At 39.0% G+C, this 18,604-nt stretch overlaps 1 protein-coding gene across 2 annotated transcripts in view; it reads left to right on the top strand.

Moving 5' to 3' along the window:
- The window catches only part of LOC123751082 (ankyrin homolog), a 138,078-nt gene that overhangs the window by 52,097 nt on the left and 67,377 nt on the right, over positions 1–18,604 (top strand). For both annotated transcript variants that reach the window (XM_069333154.1, XM_069333148.1), the window contains 4 exons: positions 1,636–1,734; positions 3,826–3,924; positions 8,272–8,367; positions 11,801–11,902. In XM_069333154.1, the coding sequence (XP_069189255.1) occupies positions 1,636–1,734; positions 3,826–3,924; positions 8,272–8,367; positions 11,801–11,902 (396 nt within the window). The remainder of the gene's footprint in view (positions 1–1,635; positions 1,735–3,825; positions 3,925–8,271; positions 8,368–11,800; positions 11,903–18,604) is intronic.

The following is an 18,604-nucleotide window of genomic DNA, read 5'->3' on the forward strand; positions in this document are numbered from 1 at the left end:
GGTCCTGAAAGATATTGTTAATAGAAACGTTATACCTACAGACAAAAATCAGAGGATACAACTGACGATTTACTATAAAACCAGATAAACGGCCAGCCTACTCATGAGAAACTCTCCAGACACAAAACAGAACGCTTTAAAAGAGACTAACGTCGTCTATGCCTTCAAATGCCCTCTTGGGGACTGTAAGCTCCAAAAAACCCAGTATATAGGCAAGACAACAACATCTCTTTCTAGGCGTTTAACGATGCATAAGCAACAGGGCTCCATTAAGGAACATATAATCTCTTCCCACAACCAAACCATCGCCAGAGAAATCCTAGTAAACAACACAGAAATCATCGATAGATACAGCGATAGCAGGCGGCTTGACGTTTGCGAGGCACTACACATCAAGAAGTCAACACCAGCAATCAACAGCCAATTATTGCACAACTATATTCTACCCACCTCAAGACTCCGCTCCAATATAGAAGCATCAAGAAATATGGACCAATAGGCTTTCTACAAAGACTTCTATTCAATATCCATTGTTTCTTGTTCTGTCTTGTGTTGATGAAATTAATACCCTATTAATACCACTTCTTGTTCTGTCTTGTGTTGATGAAATTAATACCCTATTAATGCCACATCTTGTTCTGTCTTGTGTTAATGCCACATCACCCCTTCCACCTCACTCAAATGTAGATATAAAATCGGAGATGCGTAAGTTCTATTCAGTTGTGTATTTGTGAACTAAAGTCTTTGAAAATGTAATAAGTTTTACGAAACGCGCTCGTGTCGCGTCAGACTAGAAATAAAAATGAATTTTGGAGAATTGATTTTTGATTTACCTCCAACAGTGAAAAGATATATATATATAAATAAATATATATATATATATATATATATATATATATATATATATATATATATATATATATATATATATATATATATATATATATATATATATATGTCGTACCTAGTAGCCAGAACGCACTTCTCAGCCTACTATGCAAGGCCCAATTTGCCTAATAAGCCAAGTTTTCATGAATTAATTGTTTTTCGACTACCTAACCTACCTAACCTAACCTAACCTGACTTTTTCGGCTACCTAACCTAACCTAACCTATAAAGATAGGTTAGGTAGGGTTGGTTATGTTCGGTCATATATCTACGTTAATTTTAACTCCAATAAAAAAAAATTACCTCATATTTGACTGGTGAAAGGAGAAGAGAGTTTGGATAGCTACCTGAGAGATATGTGTTGATATGTGTCTGAGTCTGTGGGATTTTACTGGCAAGGTTAGCACCAACCGATGAAAAAGAGCTATTAAATTCATTTGCCATTTCTAAATCAGTTGATGGTGTAACTTGTGTCTCTGTTGTGTGTCTGTGTCTGTGTCTGTCTCGTGTCTGTGTCGTGTGTCGTGTGTCTTGTGTCTCTATGATGGTGAAACTTGTGTCTCTATTCACACACATTGACTTGCCTAAATACGCAAGTGAGAGGTAACTTCTCCAGGCTTCGCTAGGTTTCCCATTTTAGTTTATTACACATGCAAAATACATTAATGTATAAGGAGCTTATGGGTAAATATATATTGTTCCTGGAGGTGTAAACAGGTACAGCCTGATGAGAGGTATATTTTGCAGGGTACACACCGCACCTGGTGGCTACGGCAGCGAACTTTGTGAATGGAGTGAAGTACCTCCGGGAGAAGGGCGTCGACCTGGAGTACGCCACCCCCTCTGGTAAGGTGTTGTTGTTGTTGGTGTCCTCAGCTGACATCACGCGGGTCTGCACCTTGGTGTTCACACAGTATACCCCTGACCAGCAGTATACCTCAACACATCCCTGACCAGCAGTATACCTCAACACATCCCTGACCAGCATCACACCTCAACACATCCCTGGACAGCATCACACCTCAATACATCCCTGACCAGCATCACACCTCATCACATCCCTGGACAGCATCACACCTCAACACATCCCTGACGAGCAGCACACCTCAACACATCCCTGACGAGCAGCACACCACATCACATCCCTGACGAACAGCACACCTCAACACCTCCCTGACCAGTATCACACCTCAACATATCCCTGATCAGCCAGTCCGTCCTCCTAAGATTTCCGAACTACAAGAACTGTCGTACTAAGTGCCCTTATCCTAACCTACCAGAGGATCCAAAACATAAAACAGGACAGTATGTCAATTTCGCAAGCCGATACCATTTTCCAGAACGACAATTTTTGGCCTTAGGGAGAGTATACGGCAAAATATGACGTTTTATCAAGAGGACGGGTTGGCCCAGCTGCACCTCGTCTTACCCGCCTCCTTCAACAGACGAAGATAATGCCCGAGGTACTGAACACAATGTACTGTGGAATCAGTACACCAGTTGACTGTTGCATCATTTAGGGAATATAGCTGCTAAAAGTGCTTTAATATTCGCTACTTGTGTCTTATTAAATTCAATCACATTCTTTCTTTCAGAAATAACATTGCTGTCTATTTGGCTTTTAATTGTTCCAGGTATTGTTGAGTGACATGATCAGTATTCTAGGTATTGTAGAGTGACGTGATCATTGTTCCAGGTATTGTAGAGTGATGTGATCAGTGTTCCAGGTATTGTAGAGTGACGTAATCAATGTTCTAGGTATTGTAGAGTGACATGATCAGTGTTCCAGGTATTGTAGAGTGACGTGATCAGTGTTCTAGGTATTGTAGAGTGACGTGATCAGTGTTCTAGGTATTGTAGAGTGACGTGATCAGTGTTCCAGGTATTGTAGAGTGACGTAATCAATGTTCTAGGTATTGTAGAGTGACGTGATCAGTGTTCCAGGTATTGTAGAGTGACGTAATCAATGTTCTAGGTATTGTAGAGTGACATGATCAGTGTTCCAGGTATTGTAGAGTGACGTGATCAGTGTTCTAGGTATTGTAGAATGACATGATCAGTGTTCCAGGTATTGTTGAGTGACATGATCAGTGTTCTAGGTATTGTAGAGTGACGTGATCAGTGTTCCAGGTATTGTAGAGTGACGTAATCAATGTTCTAGGTATTGTAGAGTGACATGATCAGTGTTCCAGGTATTGTAGAGTGACGTGATCAGTGTTCTAGGTATTGTAGAGTGACGTGATCAGTGTTCTAGGTATTGTAGAGTGACGTGATCAGTGTTCTAGGTATTGTAGAGTGACATGATCAGTGTTCTAGGTATTGTAGAGTGACATGATCAGTGTTCCAGGTATTGTAGAGTGACGTGATCAGTGTTCTAGGTATTGTAGAGTGACATGATCAGTGTTCCAGGTATTGTAGAGTGACGTGATCAGTGTTCTAGGTATTGTAGAATGACATGATCAGTGTTCCAGGTATTGTAGAGTGACGTGATCAGTGTTCTAGGTATTGTAGAGTGATGTGATCAGTGTTCTAGGTATTGTGGAGTGACGTGCTAAGTGTTCTAGGTATTGTAGTGGGAGACGGTGATAATGTTGACTGAATGGTATTTGTGAGTGGCAAGTTTAATCATGCCAATATTTGTTAATTAATGCCTGAACTATGTGAGTGCCACTCTCGAAGTTGTTCACGGTCTCATTGCTCCCATCTGACAGTCACATATGATTACTTAAGTGTTGTCGAAGAAATACTTGAGGGACGAAATACTGAGAGGAAGAAATACTGGAGGAAGAATTTTTTAAGGAGGAAAGAAATACTCTTGAGAAAGAAATGTTTTCCGAGGAACGGCTAACTTGTAGAGATATATTTGAGTTGAAGAGCGAATGATGAGTATTGGTGATGGCGTTAAGTTAATATCTTTTCCGTTCTCTTCCTCCACAGGTGAATTGGCCCTGACAGCAGCAGCTCGTTTAAACAAGGATAAGGTTCTTTCAGCCCTGGTGAACCTTGGGGCGCACCTGGACGTCCACGACGGTACAGGTGGGTACCCGCACAGTCACCCCACACCTGCAGGAGCCTTCCCTTGCACCATCTTAGTCCCCCAGCAGTAATGCAGGCCCGGGCTGCTGTGATCCTGTCTGGCTTATGAAGCTATGTAGTGAGTGTCAGATCAAACGTTGGCGTGTGTTCATCACTGTCTGCACTGTGTTGAGATGACCAGGAGTGAGTCTCGCCTTGGGCACTTGTGGAGATTGTTGGTTACGTGTAAATATATTCAAATGTAAATAATTTAGACCTGGAATGAGAGAGGTAATTATATAAAATAATTGTGTTATTCATAATATAAATATATATTATATATATATATATATATATATATATATATATATATATATATATATATATATATACATATACATATATATATATATACATATACATATATATATATATATATATATATACATATATATATATATATATATATATATATATATATATATATATATATATATATATATAATATATATATATATATATATATATATATATATACATATATATATATATATATATATATATATATATATATATATATATATATATATTATTAAATATGACCGAAAAAGTAAGATTAATAATTCTAACACGAATTTTCTCAATCTTTCGTACATTTCTTTTCACTGTTGGTGGTAATTCAAAAATCAATTCTCCAAAATTCATTTTTATTTCAAGTCTGACGCGACACTTGAGAGCGTTTCGTAAAACTTATTACATTTTCAAAGACTTTAAGCAACAGGGCTCCATTAAGGAACATATAATCTCTTCCCACAACCAAACCATCGCCAGAGAAATCCTTGTAAACAACACAGAAATCATCGATAGATACAGCGATAACAGACGGCTTGACGTTTGCGAGGCACTACACATTAAAAAGTCAACACCAGCAATCAACAGCCAACTAATGCACAACTATATTCTACCCACCTCAAGACTCCGCTCCAATATAGAAGCATCAAGAAATATGGACCAATAGGCTTTCTACAATCACTTCCATTCAATACCCATTGTTTCGTGTTCTGTCTTGTGTTGATGAAATTAATACCCTATTAAATACCACCTCACCCCATCCACCTCACTCAAATGTTGATATAAACAAATCTTAGATGTGTAAGTTCTATTCAGTTGTGTATGTGTTAACTAAAGTCTTTGAAAATGTAATATGTTTTACGAAACGCGCTCAAGTGTCGCGTCAGACTTGAAATAAAAATGAATTTTGGAGAATTGATTTTTGAATTACCACCAACAGTGAAAAGAAATGTACGAAAGATTGAGAAAATTCGTGTTAGAATTATTAATCTTACTTTTTCACATCTCCGATTTGTTTATATCTACATTTGAGTGAGGTGGATGGGGTGAGGTGGTATTTAATAGGGTATTAATTTCATCAACACAAGACAGAACAGGAAACAATGGGTATTGAAATGGAAGTGATTGTAGAAAGCCTATTGGTCCATATTTCTTGATGCTTCTATATTGGAGCGGAGTCTTGAGGTGGGTAGAATATAGTTGTGCATTAATTGGCTGTTGATTGCTGGTGTTGACTTCTTAATGTGCAGTGCCTCGCAAACGTCAAGCCGTCTGCTATCGCTGTATCTATCGATGATTTCTGTGTTGTTTACTAGGATTTCTTTGGCGATGGTTTGGTTGTGGGAAGAGATTATATGTTCCTTAATGGAGCCCTGTTGCTTATGCATCGTTAAACGCCTAGAAAGAGATGTTGTTGTCTTGCCTATATACTGGTTTTTTTGGAGCTTACAGTCCCCAAGTGGGCATTTGAAGGCATAGACGACGTTGGTCTCTTTTAAAGCGTTCTGCTTTGTGTCTGGAGAGTTTCTCATGAGTAGGCTGGCCGTTTTTCTGGTTTTATAGTAAATCGTCAGTTATATCCTCTGATTTTTGTCTGTAGGGATAACGTTTCTATTAACAATATCTTTCAGGACCCTTTCCTCCGTTTTATGAGCTGTGGAAAAGAAGTTCCTGTAAAATAGTCTAATAGGGGGTATAGGTGTTGTGTAAGTTGTCTCTTCAGAGGTTGCATGGCATTTCACTTTCCTTCTTATGATGTCTTCGATGAAACCATTGGAGAACCCATTGTTGACTAGGACCTGCCTTACCCTACAGAGTTCTTCATCGACTTGCTTCCATCCTGAGCTGTGGCTGAGAGCACGGTCGACATGAGCGTTAACAACACTCCTCTTGTACCTGTCTGGGCAGTCACTGTTGGCATTGAGGCACATTCCTATGTTTGTTTCCTTAGTGTAGACTGCAGTGTGGAAACCTCCGCTCCTTTCCATGACTGTTACATCTAGAAAGGGCAGCTTCCCATCCTTCTCCATCTCGTAAGTGAAACGCAACACAAAATTCTGCTCAAATGCCTCCTTCAGCTCCTGCAGATGTCTGACATCAGGTACATGTGTAAAAATGTCGTCAGCATACCGGCAGTATATGGCCGGTTTCAAGTTCTGCTTGAAACCGTATATGGCAGTATATGGCAATAAGTTCTGCTTGTAAGGTATCTTTGGTAGTGACCTTCTTTTGTGTCTCGAGGTCGAATATGTCGTCCAACAGAATTTCCAACTCTACTTTCCGGGCCATCTCACTCGGTCTGGACATAACGTGACAGATTATGCCCAGATTTAGGAGAGTGACTTGGTCCTCAGTGAGGTTGATTCCTGCAAGGTTCAGGAAGCCGTCTCTTGGTCGTGGAATTGCCATAGGTCCTCCATATAACGTTATTAGTTTCTTGATTATCCTGGTTTCGGTTATAATGTTATATGGAGGACCTATGGGCAATTCCACGACCAAGAGACGGCTTTTTCATACCCATAGGTATTCATTTGGGGGATATTGTTATTCGATCTAATCAATTGATATGGTATACTAGGTTTTGGGCTTTGATTTGAATTTTTTAAATATTTTATATTTTGAATCCACATTGTAATCCCTTGCTACGTCACCCAACGCTAGGTTCACGTTTAGCTCCAAGACCGGTCTACGCCCCATGCCCAGGATTTTCCCATTTATTACACCCAAAACATTTCGAGTTCATTAAAAACAGCTTTTCGGAAATCTGGCACTTTAACAGAATTCTCTCTTACAAATTATTCCATTCTATGCTAAATCTGATTCCATTGTGATCTTTCCCTAGCTCACTCCTTGTTTCGATGTCATTAATTTGTGTCTCCCTGTTAGTTAACACCGAGTCTAAAATATAATTTTCCTGCGTTGGTTCCTTAATGTGTTGCTTAACGAAGCAAACGTCAATTAATTCAACAAAATCTTCTGCTTCAGTTGTCTATGTTTTGTTAAACCAGTTTATTCCACTAAAAGTAAAGTTACCAACGATACAAATACTGTTTGACCTAGGTGCTCTAGATATTTCTTCCCATATATGCTCTGCTTCCATTTTGTCCAAGTTTGGTGGCTTATATATAACTCATATTATTATAGTTTTGTCCTTTTTCGTTTAATTCTAACCAAATAGTTTCTGTGTGTATGTGGCTCAGATTAGATTCCTTCTTCGACACAGCATTTTAATTTTCACTGAGATGTATTGTTAATCCTCCTCCTCGTCTAATATGTCTATCTGTATGAAATAGTTTAAATCCGTTTATTTGATACTCAGCAAATAGTCCCCTGTTTTCTATATTCATCCATGTTTCGGTAATTGCAATAATAACTGTTTCCTTGTAGACAAAAACATTTAAATCGTTTATTTTATTTTTTAGGCTCCTATTGTCAGTGTAATTTACCTTCAGTGTCTTGCAATTGTGAGGCCCTTCTCCTTCCTTGTAAACAAATTCTTTTTCCCCCACCTGCACATACTTTTAGTGTCTCCTTTTCCCATATCCATTCCCATGCAACTATCTACTGACAGTTTAAACCCAAACAAACCCCTCCAACCACAGATTCCAACAAGTTGGCAACCTCAACAACCCCAGCCCATCTGGGGTTAGGGTTGTTGAACCATAAATGAACCCCCATCTCAAGCATACATATCATTCCTTTCCCAGAAACGTTCCTAATCATCATTGAATGATATTACATTTCATTTTCAATATTTGTTCAGTAAGCAATTAATACCAAGTGCTCTACACAACCATTCGTTTCCATCTGCCATTATTGGAAGAGTCCTACATGTGATCGGAATCCCTCCAGTGCTTCTAAATCTATGACTGTCTTAAACCTCTGCATTAGGGTCTCATTCCTAGCTCATCATACTTCATTTCTTAGGCACTAATACAAATAGTATGTTCCCATTTCCAGCCATAATATCATTCTTCCAGCCATAATATAACATTTCCCATGTCATTTCTCCCTCAGGCATGACACCGTTAATGTATACGATACGGAACAAGAATGTAGAGGCCATGGAAAACTTATTGAAATCAGGGAGCGATGTCAACTTACAGGATAATGGTACGTACACACCCGTTGTTGTTGCTTATTGTTGCAGTTGTGGGTGTTGTTGTTGCTTATTGTAGAAGTGGTGGGTGATATTGCTTATTGTAGAAGTTTTGGGTGATGTTGTTACTTATAGTACGAGTGGTGGGGTGATGTTGTTGCTTATTGTAGGAGTGGAGGGGTGATGTTGCTTATTGTAGTAGTTTTAGGTAACGTTGTTGCTTATTGTAGTTGTGGGAGATGTTGGTGCTTATTGTTGCTTATTAGTAGTTGTGGGTGTTGTTCTTTCTTATTGTAGTTGTGACGGGTGATGTTGCCTATGTACTAGTGATGGATGATGTTTTTGTTTTCTGTAGTTGTTGTGGGTGACGTTGATGCTTATTGTAGTAGTTGTGGGTGATGTTGCTTAGTGTAGTTCTAGTGGGTGTTGTTCTTGCCTATTGATACAGTGCCACATGAAAGACTGATTAAAAAAAATAGAGGCTCATGGTATTGGGGGTGCTATATTAAGTTGGATTAGGGAGTGGCTATTCCAAAGGAAACAGAGAGTTAGTATAAATGGCGTAAAGTCAGAGTGTGATAATGTTGTTAGTGGAGTGCCTCAAGGCTCTGTCCTGGGACCTCTGTTGTTTATAATATATATAAATGATTTAGATTCAGGTTTGAGTAGCAACATTTGCAAATTTGCCGATGATACAAAAATCGGCAGGGAAATTAACACGGAAGAAGACTCACTATCACTTCAAGTTAATCTAAATAGGGTTTTGAAATGGTCAAAAGATTGGCAGATGCAGCTTAATGCTGATAAATGTAAAGTTTTGAGGCTAGGTAATGAGGATAGAGTTACAAGATACGAGCTAGATGGTGTTGAGATTGCGAAGTCGGATTGCGAAAGGGATCTGGGAGTTATGATTAGTAAGAATTTAAAACAAAAGGATCAATGCATGAATGTTCGTAATAAGGCAAATCGGACACTCGGATTTATTAATCGAAGCGTTAGCAACAAGACACCTGGTGTTGTTCTTCAGCTATATCTTGCTCTGGCTAGGCCCCATTTAGATTATGCAGTTCAGTTTTGGTCGCTGTACTATAGAATGGATATAACTATGCAATGCAATGGCATTGCATGGTTATATGCAATGCCATTGATACGAGGCAGCTCCTATTTATAACCACCCAATCCCACTCATATACATATCCAACCCACGCTTGAAACAATCGAGGGACCCCACCTCCACGACGGTTCGTGGTAATTGGTTCCACAAATCAACAACCCTGTTACTGAACCAGTATTTACCCAAGTCTTTCCTAAATCTAAACTTATCCAATTTATACCTATTGTTTCGCGTTCTGTCTTGTGTTGATACTTTTAATACTCCATTAATATCTCCTTTGTTATGTCCATTCATCCACTTGTAAACCTCTATCATGTCACCCCTAACTCTTCGCTTTTCCAGGGAATGCAATTTAAGCTTTTGCAATTACAGTAGTGGTGTGTGATGCTATTGCTTATTGCCGTAGTTATGGGTATTGTTGCTTACTGTAGTAGTTGTGGGTGATGTTGTTGCTTATTTTAGTAGTTATAGGTGATTTTGTTGCTGTTGTAGTAGTTGTTAGTGAGGTGCATGCTTATTGTATTAGTTGTTAGTTATGTTGTTTCTTAATGCAGTAGTTGTTGGTCTTGTTGTTCCAAGAGGTTCCAAGGGGTCCCAGGAAATTTAAGGGGTTCCAAGGGGTTGTCATGGCCATGGGAGGGGGGTAATGAGGGACCGGCACCCATGACTTATAAAAAGTTCCCGTACGGCATGCGTCTCCAATAGCCTCTGACAACCAAGTTCAACTCCTGGCCTCCTGGCCTGTTCTTAGTTTTTAAGTCTGGCTGAACTGCTGTTGCAACATGCATACGACAGGGCCACTGTTTTTTAGTATAGGCTTTATGTACCCTTATGACTTGAAAGAGTTAAGGAAAGTCTTGCATGGATGCAATGGTTTCACACTTCAATTTGGCCCAAACGTATTATCGTGCTTTAACAACAGTGACCTCAACCCAGACTGACTGTTCTTTAACTCTAGTCCTTTAACACAATATTTACGACAAAAAATATGAATTACCTTCTGTTAGAGCCAAGCAAGACCCGATGCCCCACACCCACCATCCCCAGGGACCCCCCACACTGCTCACCCCCCCCCCACACACACTTCTCATCCCCACACACTGCTCACCCACACACCGCTCACCTCCACATATTCCTAACCCCCACACTCCTCACCCCCACACACTGCTCACCCACACACTACTCACTCACACACTGCTCACCCCCCACACTGCTCACCCTCACATTGCTCACCCCCACACTGCTCAAATTCACACACTGTTCAACCCACACACACTGCTCACCCCTGCACACACTCTATTCCCAGAGGGAATAGACTCGTTCCTCTCATTGTTTGATGATGATGCAAAAATTATGAGGAGGATTAAGACAGAGGAAGATAGTATGGGGCTACAAGATGACCTAGACAAATTGAAGGAATGGTCCAACAAATGACTACTAAAGTTCAACCCGAGTAAATTTAAGGTAATGAAACTAGATAGAGGAAATAGGAGACCAGATACTGGATACCGATTGAAAGATGAAGACCTTCCCGAAACGGACAGTGAGAAAGTTCTAGGAGTTCATATTACATCAAACCTGTCTCCTGAAGCCCACATCAAAAGAATAACATCGGCGGCGTGTGCAAGGCTGGCTAACATCAGAACTGCCTTCTAGAACCTGTGTAAGGATTCTTTCAGGACCTTGTATACCACGTATGTAAGGCCGATCCTGGAGTATGCGGCCCCAGCATGGAGCCCGTACCTTGTCAAGCACAAGACGAAGCTGCAAAAGGTCAGAGGTATGCTACTAGGCTAGTCCCAGAACCAAGAGGCATGAGTTACGAGGAAAGGCTGATGGAACTGCACTTCACGTCGCTGAAAGACAGAAGGACCTCGTGAGACATTATCACCACATACAAAATTCTCAGGGGAATTGACAGGGTAGTCAAGGATGGATAATTTAACACGGGTGGTACACGCACAGGGGAACACAAGTGGAAACTGAGTACCCAAATAAGCCAGAAAGACGTTAGAAAGAACTTTTTCGGTGTCAGAGTAATTAGTAAATGGAATGGACTAGTCAGTGATGTGGTTGAGGCTGACTCCATACACAGTTTCAAATGTAGATATGATGGAGCTTGAAAAACTCAGGAATCTGTACACCAGTAGATATACGGTTGAGAGGCGAAACTAAAGAGCCAAAGCTTAACCCCCGCACGCACAATTAGGTGCGTGCAACTAGGTGAGTACACTGCTCACCTGTCACACTGCTTACCCCCCCACACCCTGTTCACCCCCACACACTTCTCACCCCCAAACTACTTTCCAGCTCCTATTAACAATTGTTGACAGATGGAACTTCAGCGTTGATGCTGGCGGGCTCCAGCGGATCAGCGACAATACTGACGAAGCTCCTGGAGTACCCTCAAGACCTCGACGTACTCGACAATGCTGGTGAGTTAACCCAATCGTTTTAGATAATAATATTTATGGTAAATTAATCAAACAGGTTTAGTGAATGGTTGTATACGTTAGGCGAGGAGCCAAACACCTCTCACAAGACAACATTTCAAAAAAATTCTGAGATTCGATGACTTCATTACATGAGATGGGTTGTGTTGCTTTCTCCACCAAACAATATAACTAAACGAAAAATTAAAATAATCAACACGGAATATAAATATACATATATATATGTGTATATATATATATATATATATATATATATATATATATATATATATATATATATATATATATATATATATATATATATATATATATATATATATATACAAAAGAATGGGGGTGGTAGGAGAAGATAATATTAGTGTTCAGTGAGAAACCACAAGGTCTCCTCTGAATACTTTTTATTTTCTTCTCCGAGGCTATGGGTCCCCACATTGGCACCAGAGGTGGTACCCTCACAAACTATATTAAAATATATATATATATATATATATATATATATATATATATATATATATATATATATATATATATATATATATATATATGTACCTAGTAGCCAGAACGCACTTCTCAGCCTACTATGCAAGGCCCGATTTGCTTAATAAGCCAAGTTTTCCTGAATTAATAGATTTTTTCTAATTTTTTTCTTATGAAATGATAAAGCTACCCATTTCATTATGTATGAGGTCAATTTTTTGTTATTGGAATTAAAATTAACGTAGATATTTGACCGAACCTAACCAACCCTACCTAACCTAACCTAACCTATCTCTATAGGCTAGGTTCGGTTAGGTAGCCGAAAAAGTTAGGTTAGGTTAGGTTAGGTAGGTTAGGTAGTCGAAAAACAATTATTTCTTGAAAACTTGGCTTATTAGGCAAATCGGGCCTTGCATAGTAGGCTGAGAAGTGTGTTCTGGCTACTAGGTACGACATATATATATATATATATATATATATATATATATATATATATATATATATATATATATATATATATATATATATATATATATATATATATATATATCGTACCTAGTAGCCAGAACGCACTTCTCAGCCTACTATGCAAGGCCCGATTTGCCTAATAAGCCAAGTTTTTATGAATTAATTGTTTTTCGACTACCTAACCAACCTAACCTAACCTAACCTAACTTTTTCGGCTACCTAACCTAACCTATAAAGATAGATTAGGTTAGGTTAGGTAGGGTTGGTTGGTTCGGTCATATATCTACGTTAATTTTAACTCCAATAAAAAAAAATTGACCTCATACATAATGAAATGGGAAGATTTATCATTTCATAAGAAAAATATTAGAGAAAATATATTAATTCAGGAAAACTTGGCTTATTAGGCAAATCGGGCCTTGCATAGTAGGCCAAGTTCGACGTTCTGGCTACTAGGTACGACATATATATACATATATATATATATATATATATATATATATATATATATATATATATATATATATGTCGTACCTAATAGCCAGAACGCACTTCTCAGCCTACTATTCAAGGCCCGATTTGCCTAATAAGCCAAGTTTTCATGAATTAATGTTTTTTCGTCTACCTAACCTACCTAACCTAACCTAACCTAGCTTTTTTTGGCTACCTAACCTAACCTTACCTATAAATATAGGTTAGGTTAGGTTAGGTAGGGTTGGTTAGGTTCGGTCATATATCTACGTTAATTTTAACTCCAATAAAAAAAAATTGACCTCATACATAGAGAAAAGGGTTGCTTTATCATTTCATAAGAAAAAAATTATGGTAAATATATTAATTCAGGAAAACTTGGCTTATTAGGCAAATCGGGCCTTGAATAGTAGGCTGAGAAGTGAGTTCTGGCTACTAGGTACGACATATATATATATATATATATATATATATATATATATATATATATATATATATATATATATATATATATATATATATATATATATATATAAGTGTGTGTAAATCACGAAAATAAACACGTGATTAAGAATGTGACAATGTCAGACCACGGAGGAAAATGAAACAGGAATTTCCTTAAGTACTTTCGTATATTAAATACATCTTCAGAAGGAATGATCAGATCATTCCTGAAGATGTATTTAATATACGAAAGTACTTAAGGAAATTCCTGTTTCATTTTCCTCCGTGGTCTGACATTGTCATATATATATATATATATATATATATATATATATATATATATATATATATATATATATATATATATATATATATATATATATATGTCGTACCTAGTAGCCAGAACTCACTTCTCAGCCTACTATGAAAGGCCCGATTTGCCTAATAAGCCAAGTTTTCATGAATTAATTGTTTTTCGACTACCTAACCTACCTAACCTAACCTAACCTAACTTTTTCGGCTACCTAACCAAACCTAACCTATAAAGATAGGTTAGGTTAGGTTAGGTAGGGTTGGTTAGGTTCGGTCACATATCTACGTTAATTTTAACTCCAATAAAAAAAATTGACCTCATACATAATGAAATGGGTAGCTTTATCATTTCATAAGAAAAAAATTAGAAAAAATATATTAATTCAGGAAAACTTGGCTTATTAGGTAAATCGGGCCTTGAATAGTAGGCCAAAAAGTGAGTTCTGGCTACTAGGTACGACATATATATATATATATATATATATATATATATATATATATATATATATATATATATATATATATATATAATATATGGAGTCACCCTGCAGCCATGGAAGGAAGGTAAACAGGTCGTATGGGATTACACCTGTGCATCTACATTGGCTGATACCTATTTATGTTACAGCTCAACGGAGGGAGGTGGGGCAGCCACCTTCATGGAGACCCAGAAAATCCACAAGTACAGAGACCTAGAATGTTGTTAGAGGTTAACGCTGCACCTCAGTATACACCTCAGTTCGTATGCTGGCCGGGAAGGATTTACTGGGCGCAATTCCTTAACTGTAGCCTCTGTTTAACGCAACAGTAAAATGTGTACTTGGATGAAAAAACGATTCTTCACGGCAGGGGATCGTATTCCAGGGACCTGCCCGAAACGCTACGCGTACTAGTGGCTGTACAAGAATGTAAAAACTCTTGTATATATCTCAAAAAAAAAAAAAAAAAAAGGTTCGTGCCGATAGGCTCTGAGACTCTGGGCGCCTGGGGTAAATGTGCACTCAATTTTTTAAAGGAGGTGGGTGAGGAACTGATTGGGAAAACTAGAGACCCACGAGCAGCCAGTTTCCTGTTCCAGCGCCTCAGTGTTGCAGTTCAGAGGGGAAATGCGTGCTGTATCCTGGGTACGCACCCAACCTCCGAGGAGCTGGACGAGGTCTTCGAACGCTGATTGTTTAATTGTTATATACTTGTGTGTGTGTGTGTGTGTGTGTGTTCTCTGTAAACTATAGCATTGCAATAAAATAAAAAAAAAATAAAAAAAAATAATAGGGTGGTAGGAGAGGAAAAGAATGAAATATTCAGTGAGATTCCACAAGATCTACTCTGAATGCTCTTTGTTTTTTTCTTCGAGGATGTGGGTCCCTGCAATTGCACCAGAGGTGATACCCCTAATGTATATATATATATATATATATATATATATATATATATATATATATATATATATATATATATATATATATATATATATATATATATATATATATATATATATATATATATATATATATATATATATATATATATTTTTTTTTTTTTTTTAATAATTATAAATAGGGAAGGGAGTACCACCTCTGGCTGGAAGAAGGGGGACCCATAGCCTCGGAGGAAACCACACATAACGCATTGGAGGGAATGTAGGTCCCCTCCAATACCGTTTCTGTGTGCTTTTCTCCTACCACCCCCTTCCCTTTTTTTTTTCCTTTATTGTGTATTTAAAGGTTACAAAACATACAAGACAAATGCCTAAATGTTATGGATCTCTTGAAGCTCCTCCGCTTCTGGACAGGAACCGAGGACGCAGCAAGCATTTCCCCTCTGGATCGCCACACTGAGACGCTGAAATAAAAAACTGGAAGCCCTTAGGTCTCTGGTGACGTCAATGAGCTTGGAACCCAATTCCTTGAGAAATCCCAAGGCACTCTTGCCCCAGGGGCCATGCGTCTCAGACGCTATGGGAACAAAGAGGTATTGACCTTCCAGTCGCCTGTACTTGAGTGATTTTGCTGTTTCCCTGTGGTTGGCCGCCCCACCTGCTTGATCAGCTCCGAAGTGTACATAGGTGTCAGCCAGGGTGGATACACATGTGTAGTCCCACACCAACTGTCTACCCTCCTTCCATGAGTATATGGTGATGCCATCAGAGCGAAGTGCGGGGAAATCCGGGTTTTGGACCCCTAGGATGCGAGGTTCTCTCTCTGCTGGGCACCCAGCCGAGACGAGGCTTCTCTTGATGATGTCATTGACCTCGTTGTGTCTTGCATGCCAGCCCTTTGTGCTTCCGCAATGCAACCCATGCAGTCCGTATTGGTCTGCTTCCACCCTGTTGCAAATACACTTGTATTCAGTGTGAATTGGGGCACCAAGGCGGAGGGCCACTGCTACACGAAGGGATTCTGGATCTAGGCGCGTGCCCATTGCTGACATGGGTACTGCCAGGAGGAAGTCTCCTGCATGGGGGGCATGCACTGCTCTGAGGCGGGCTTTCTCCTTGTCTGATGTTGCGACGCTGAGCATGGCATCAGCTACTTTTTCCACTAGAGGGTGGTCCCAGCCGGACTGTTTGTGTTGTTTTGTTGGCTCTATAATGGTTGCTGGGGCTGCAAGAACATCCCACTGATTTGAACATTCAGTGAAAGCAGGATCGTGTATTCCTGCTGAATCTCTCAGGGTTGCAGGTAAAATATCTCTGACGAGGTCGTGCGATGCATGAGAGGAGGAAAGGAAGGCTGGTAGAGCAATTTGGGAGGCTGTGAGGACACCAAGGCCGCCGAGTCTTACAGGAAGGGTTGCTTGCTCCCACTGAGAGTCGTCCAATGGCAGGTTCAGGACTTTCACCAGCATGGACCTCAGAAGGGTGTCATACACATTTAACTTAGGGCTGCTGTAGGATGGAGAACATCTCAGAAAGTAGGTCAACTTAGGGAGAGACAGGCATCTTGTAAGGAGAAAGAGAGCATCATGGGCATCAATCTTGTCAATCCTGTCCTGCATTCTCTTTAGGTCAGTGATTTTTGCAACCAGGACCTCCTCGATTGCTCGTGGGCCAATGGGGGCACCCAGGAGAGTGCAGTCCGGTGACTCGACAACGAGAATGTCTGGAAGAACATTTTGTATTTGCCCAGTGATGTCTGGGTTGCGGGAGATTATTTCACATTTGGATGCATTGAGAATGAGGCCTAAGGCTGCTCCCTGCTCCTGGATTTTCCTTATATCCTCCAAAATGGTTTCCGGAGTTCCAGCTAGAGTGCCACCATCCAGGTACCAGATGTTTAGCTCGCTTGTTTAGGTACCAGATGTTTAGCTTTATCTATATATATATATATATATATATATATATATATATATATATATATATATATATATATATATATATATATATATATATATATATATATATATATATATATATTAGTATATTTTGGTAGCAGTCTTTCCTGTAGACATATATTATTAAATATGACCGAAAAAGTAAGATTAATAATTCTAACACGAATTTTCTCAATCTTTCGTACATTTCTTTTCACTGTTGGAGGTAAATCAAAAATCAATTCTCCAAAATTCATTTTTATTTCTAGTCTGACGCGACACGAGCGCGTTTCGTAAAACTTATTACATTTTCAAAGACTTTAGTTCACAAATACACAACTGAATGGAACTTACGCATCTCCGATTTTATATCTACATTTGAGTGAGGTGGAAGGGGTGATGTGGCATTAACACAAGACAGAACAAGATGTGGCATTAATAGGGTATTAATTTCATCAACACAAGACAGAACAAGTGTATTAATAGGGTATTAATTTCATCAACACAAGACAGAACACGAAACAATGGATATTGAATAGAAGTGTTTGTAGAAAGCCTATTGGTCCATATTTCTTGATGCTTCTATATTGGAGCGGAGTCTTGAGGTGGGTAGAATATAGTTGTGCAATAATTGGCTGTTGATTGCTGGTGTTGACTTCTTGATGTGTAGTGCCTCGCAAACGTCAAGCCGCCTGCTATCGCTGTATCTATCGATGATTTCTGTGTTGTTTACTAGGATTTCTCTGGCGATGGTTTGGTTGTGGGAAGAGATTATATGTTCCTTAATGGAGCCCTGTTGTTTATGCATCGTTGAACGCCTAGAAAGAGATGTTGTTGTCTTGCCTATATACTGGTTTTTTTGGAGCTTACAGTCCCCAAGAGGGCATTTGAAGGCATAGACGACGTTAGTCTCTTTTAAAGCGTTCTGTTTTGTGTCTGGAGAGTTTCTCATGAGTAGGCTGGCCGTTTTTCTGGTTTTATAGTAAATCGTCAGTTGTATCCTCTGAATTTTGTCTGTAGGGATAACGTTTCTATTAATAATATCTTTCAGGACCCTTTTCTCCGTTTTATGAGCTGTGGAAAAGAAGTTCCTGTAAAATAGTCTAATAGGGGTTATAGGTGTTGTGTTAGTTGTCTCTTCAGAGGTCGCATGGCGTTTCACTTTCCTTCTTATGATGTCTTCAACAAAGCCATTGGAGA

The sequence above is a fragment of the Procambarus clarkii genome, chromosome 4 (genome assembly GCF_040958095.1).
Source record: "Procambarus clarkii isolate CNS0578487 chromosome 4, FALCON_Pclarkii_2.0, whole genome shotgun sequence".
Classification (NCBI taxonomy): domain Eukaryota; kingdom Metazoa; phylum Arthropoda; class Malacostraca; order Decapoda; family Cambaridae; genus Procambarus; species Procambarus clarkii.